General features: G+C 40.8%; 1 protein-coding gene across 2 annotated transcripts in view; it reads right to left on the bottom strand.

The window, feature by feature from the left end:
- Window positions 1-1,031: 1,031 nt before the first annotated feature.
- Window positions 1,032-4,959, bottom strand: part of TRAF3IP1 (TRAF3 interacting protein 1) — an 84,646-nt gene continuing 80,718 nt past the window's right edge. For both annotated transcript variants that reach the window (XM_008057719.1, XM_008057721.1), the window contains 2 exons: window positions 3,172-3,395; window positions 1,032-1,429 (listed from right to left, as the gene is read on the bottom strand). In XM_008057719.1, coding sequence (XP_008055910.1) covers window positions 1,264-1,429; window positions 3,172-3,395 — 390 coding nt within the window. In that variant the 3' untranslated portion in view covers window positions 1,032-1,263. The remainder of the gene's footprint in view (window positions 1,430-3,171; window positions 3,396-4,959) is intronic.

Genomic DNA, 4,959 nt, shown 5'->3' on the forward strand with positions numbered 1-4,959 from the left:
TCTTGGAAATTGCACTAAGAAAAACCCAACTGTGCCATTTGTGCTAATCCTTAAAGAAACAAAACTTTCTCAGGCAATGCTCACACCTTAAATGGCATTCCTTAGTTTACATAATAAACACAATATCCAGAAATAAAAGTATTAGGCCCCAGACTTAAGGCCCATACTATGTCTTCAAACACACCGAAATCCTTTATACAATAACTTAAGACTTTACTAAGTATTTACAATAGTATATGTAAGTGAAAAATTATAAACCATGTTTTATTTTTAAAAAACGTGTGCTTTAAAAAACAATTTCCCAAAAAATGGTTAACATCAAAAAAATTTTATAAATTGGTGCATCCTTTTAAGTCTTCCTTACACAGTTTTTCCTAAGTTACCTGTCTCTCAGGTACATAGGTGCATAGACCTATGCAAAAAAAAAAGGCATGATGCCAATGCCTTGTAGAGCCAGATCCTCTTGTTCAAGAAAACAAGGACTCCAAGGAGCTGCACTAGCATCTACGTGAGGAAAACCAGGGCAAAACGTTGAAGAAAGTGGGGGTATAGCCTATGACAATTTCATGTCCAGACAATATCATAATGGCCATCCTGAAATCTCCTTTTAAAAATCCATGAACGTAGGGCTGAAAACACAAATAAAAGGTAATAGAGACCAACAAGAAATTTGCATAGAAGTATATGCAATTACAAAGAAGTAAAAAACAAAAAATGAAAACAAAAAAAGTCAGTCAATATGTACCTTATTAGGATACGAGCTAAAATTAACACTTTCAAATGAAAATTAACTAAAAATATAATTTATTCCTTCTCAGGACTCATTCTATTTATAATGTGCCTATCAAAAAGCATACAGTCATCCTTCATCCAGTGTTGACCTCTGGAAGTCCTTCCACTGAACTGAAATAAAGGACTACTGTTTCCTTGGTATACCAACACCACTTACCTGTTAGAGAATTCTGGTACAGAACTAAACAGGCTACAGCAGAAACACAAAGAACAGGCTTGCAAGAAAATTTCTCACAAAGTTGTTTGGAAGAGCTACTTATAATTAGCAAGTATTCCAGCTGGAAGGAGGTAAGGAAACAGTCTTTTTATATACTTAATATGTCTAAAGTTTTAAACCTCTGAACATTAGTTGGATAATAACATTGTAAACTGTTCATTTTCTTGCAAACTGGAACTCAAAGAGTAATGATTTTCTATCTTCCTTTTTACTTTAAATCTGAGGTGATTTTTCATCTCTGAACTTTTGAGTGTTCACCTTCTAGAAGTCAAATTGATACTATACACCATCTTCTGGATTTTTTCTTCATTCTTGAGGATGTTGGCCTTCACAGCACAGATCTTGTCTTGCTGGTCTTTGATTAGCTGCTCCAGTTCTGCCAGCTCGGCCTTTAATGGCTCCACGGCACAGTCTGTGATACTGATGGAGAATAAAACCAGTAGTTCATCAGCATCTTGTCTCATTTTATATTTGCTTCTTAATTAAACCACCAAAAGACACCAAAAGTAATTATTCATTTCATTCATTTTTTTCACAACTCCTGCCATAACCAAAAGTACAGTCAAACATGAGATTTACAAAAGAAGAGGCTAATATTTCTTCAGTGATGGGCTCGAAATACTTATATACGTTAACAGACAGCCTCTGGGGATGGCAAAAAGGTGTGCAGCAAAGTCCCCATCAACACTCAGAGAGCCACTTCCTGCACAGGTCTCCTTCCTCACCTGGGGACCACAAGAAGAGGTTTGCAGGGCTAGAAGGGCTCCTTGCCAAGATGTGTCATGACAGTGACAGGAGACCTTTTGGTTGTTGGGCTAAATACTGGGAAAAGTCTAGAATATATTTGCCAAAGCTGAAGTCAAAATTAACCTTTCTCTTTAGGTTTCTTAAAGCATATAAAAACAAACTAAAATACAAAACAAAAAATAGCAGTAGTTTCCAACTATCCTACCATAAAGCAAAATCAGGTTTTATAAGGATGTCTGGGATGATACTTTTTAATACTTTAAATCAAAATGTAAGAGGTACTAACCAAGTATCATGCTAGAATAGGCACCAAAAAGTTCTTCATGTTGTATTTTTTTAATTTTAAAGAATTTTTTAAAAAATAAGCAGACGAGCTGGGTGCAGTGGTTCATGCCTGTAATCCCAGCACTTTGGGAGGCAGACGCGAGAGAATTGCCTAAGCTCAGGGTTTGAGAACAGCCTGAGCAACTTGGTGAGACTTTGTCTCTACAATAAAAATAAAAATAAGTTAGCCGGGCGTGGTGGTGCATGCCTGTGGTTCCAGCCACCTGGACGGCTCAGGCGATTGCCTGAGCCCGGCAGGTCAAGGCTGCAGTGGCCATGAGCGTGCTACTGCACTCCAACCTGGTGACAGAGTGAGACTACAACTCAAAAAAAAAAAAAAAAAGCGGACTAATAATAAAGAGTAGAACTTCATTATCACATACGTTTTGTTATATAAACTTTATAGATCTATTGAGCCAAATCATATTTTCTGAAAAAAACAAAGATTGATATACTTACATGCATTCCAGATTTACTGATTATAAATACAGGATATCAAATACTTCCTTAAAATAAATCTCACTTTTTAGTGGCTATTATATTTCTTTTACAGTCATCATTTTAAATCAGATTTACCAGTATTTATTTTAAAGTATAAAATTAAAACATTTTCTAATTATAAACAGTTATAAAATTTTAAGGATTGTGATAAGACACAGGGAAAAAAAATGGCAACCAAACTGCAAAGTTCTCTGTATTTTTTTATGTCTAAATCTATTTTGTGTAGGAAGATAAACTCCAGATAGTTTCTAATTGCTACAAAGAAATGGTAGAATGAAGAAATACCAGTTCTTTTTTGGGGAGAAGGCAAGAAAGAGAAGGCTGCAAGGTCATGATTTCTTGGGAGATTTCTCCCTGGGTAGACCCAGTGGGTGTCCCAGATTGCTTGTCCCCTATTACTCCCCAATTCGTGCCTTCCCACCCCTACCTCTGCTCCTTCTGCAGGGCCTCTTTCCCCATTCCTTCCCCCAACACCCTGATCTCTGCTCCTTCTGTAGGGCCCACCCTCCCTTTTATCCACCCCCACTACCACCCTTTCTGCTCCTTCTCAAGAGCCCCCCACCATTATCTCCTTCTCCGCTACCCCCCACCTCTGCTCCTGCTGTAGGGCCTCCGCGTGCTGCCTGTTTTCATTGTGCCACAGCTGCAGCTCATTCTGCATGGCGTCCATGTCTTCCTGGATGTAGTCCATGATCTTCCCCAGGGGAAGTGCACTCTTGCACAGGGTCTGGATGGACACACGAAGCTTCTCTATCTCCTTGGAAACAATGTCCTTCTCCTTCTTCCACACTGACTCAAAGATGGGCGATCTCTCCTACAGTCAGGGAAACAAAGAAGAGGAAGATGCATCCTCAGTCCTAAGGCAGGATGGGGGCTTGCTAAGCACACTGCCACAGAGATGGGAGGAAAGGCACAGGTGGGGAAAGTGTTGGCTGTGGGACATCTTATTTCTGAGACAAAGGGAGAGCAACACCGCCCAACAGAGTAAATGTGAGGTGCCAAGTGCCACTGAAGCACATGGCAGTGCCAGGGAGGGGCTGCTCCGTCCTTTCTCAGAGGGGGCAGGGGTCTGTCTTCACCTGGAAATTCGTCCGAGGGGCAAATTTCTATATAGGAAAGTTTAGTTTCCTATATAATTAAGTAAAGTTAAAACTAACCAGAAATTTATTATAATCACTGTTATAAGGGCTTAGTAATGCAGATACTTTTTTTAAACTGGCAAAAAGAGGGCCAGACCCTGCAGCCACTTGAATGGCCCACCTTCCATCCCAATGATTCCGAAACCCAGCCTGCCAAGGGAGAGGGAGAAAGATATCTGATGGAGAGGAAGAAACTGGTAACACAGAAATGAAGGGATGGAGAGTTTGCAGAAGAAGGGCAAAGCTGAAAGTACCCAGCAGACAGTACCCAGCAGATAGAGCACTCAGACAGGATGGAGCTGGTTGGCTGGGGAGGGTACAGAGTCCTGGGGCTGAGAGCAGAGTGGAGGGAGTAGGCTCAGACAGCAGCAGGCAAAGAAGGTGAGAAGACACAGAGACAAACAGAGAACTGCATATAGTTTTGGCCAGGGGTTCTTGTACTCTTTGACAAGCAATGTTTAGAATTTTCTTCATATGAGCTTTTATCACAGACATTTCTGAATTGCGAAAATTGATGTAAGCTGTTAAGAATCAATAAACCTGGGACAACTTTCCTGGGAAAGTTAACACTGTTTCTTTAAGAAGCTCTCCTTGGATACCCCCACTCCACTCTAGACTGGCTAAGGTACCCTTGCCTCACACCCACTTTCAGAATGAGCTAATAAGTACATTAAGTTGTAATGAACTTCTTGTTTCAGTTTGAACGTATCATACCTATATAACCACTTGCATTCCTTCTAATGCTGGTTTCAGACTCTAGGATCCAGGAGGGAAGGACCTCATGTCTAGATTCATTGTGGTCTATAAGCTCTCAGTATATGTGAAATGAACTAGTGAAGCACATACATGATTTACATATATAGAGCCTAGCTCCACCACGTACTGACTTGAATAAGTACAAAGAAAGCCTTAGCATAATGCTTGGCACATTAAAAACAAAAACAAAAACCCAAGCGAGGCACAGTGGCTCACGCCTGTAATCCTAACACTTTGGAAGGCGGAAGTGAGAGGATCGCCTGAGTTCAGGGGTTCAAGACCAGCCTGGGCAACTTGGTGCAACCTCATCTCTACGATAAATAAAAAAAATTAGCTGGGCGTGGTGGTATGTGCCTGTGGTCCCAGCTACTTGGAAGGCTGAGGTGGAAGGATCGTTTGGGCCCGACAGGTCGAGGCTGCAGTGGCCCTGATGTGCCACTGCACTCAAGCCTGGGCAACATAGTGAGATTCCTACTCAAAAAA

Source organism: Carlito syrichta, unplaced genomic scaffold (genome assembly GCF_000164805.1).
Source record: "Carlito syrichta isolate Samal-C Ts95f unplaced genomic scaffold, Tarsius_syrichta-2.0.1 Scaffold303113, whole genome shotgun sequence".
Lineage (NCBI taxonomy): Eukaryota > Metazoa > Chordata > Mammalia > Primates > Tarsiidae > Carlito > Carlito syrichta.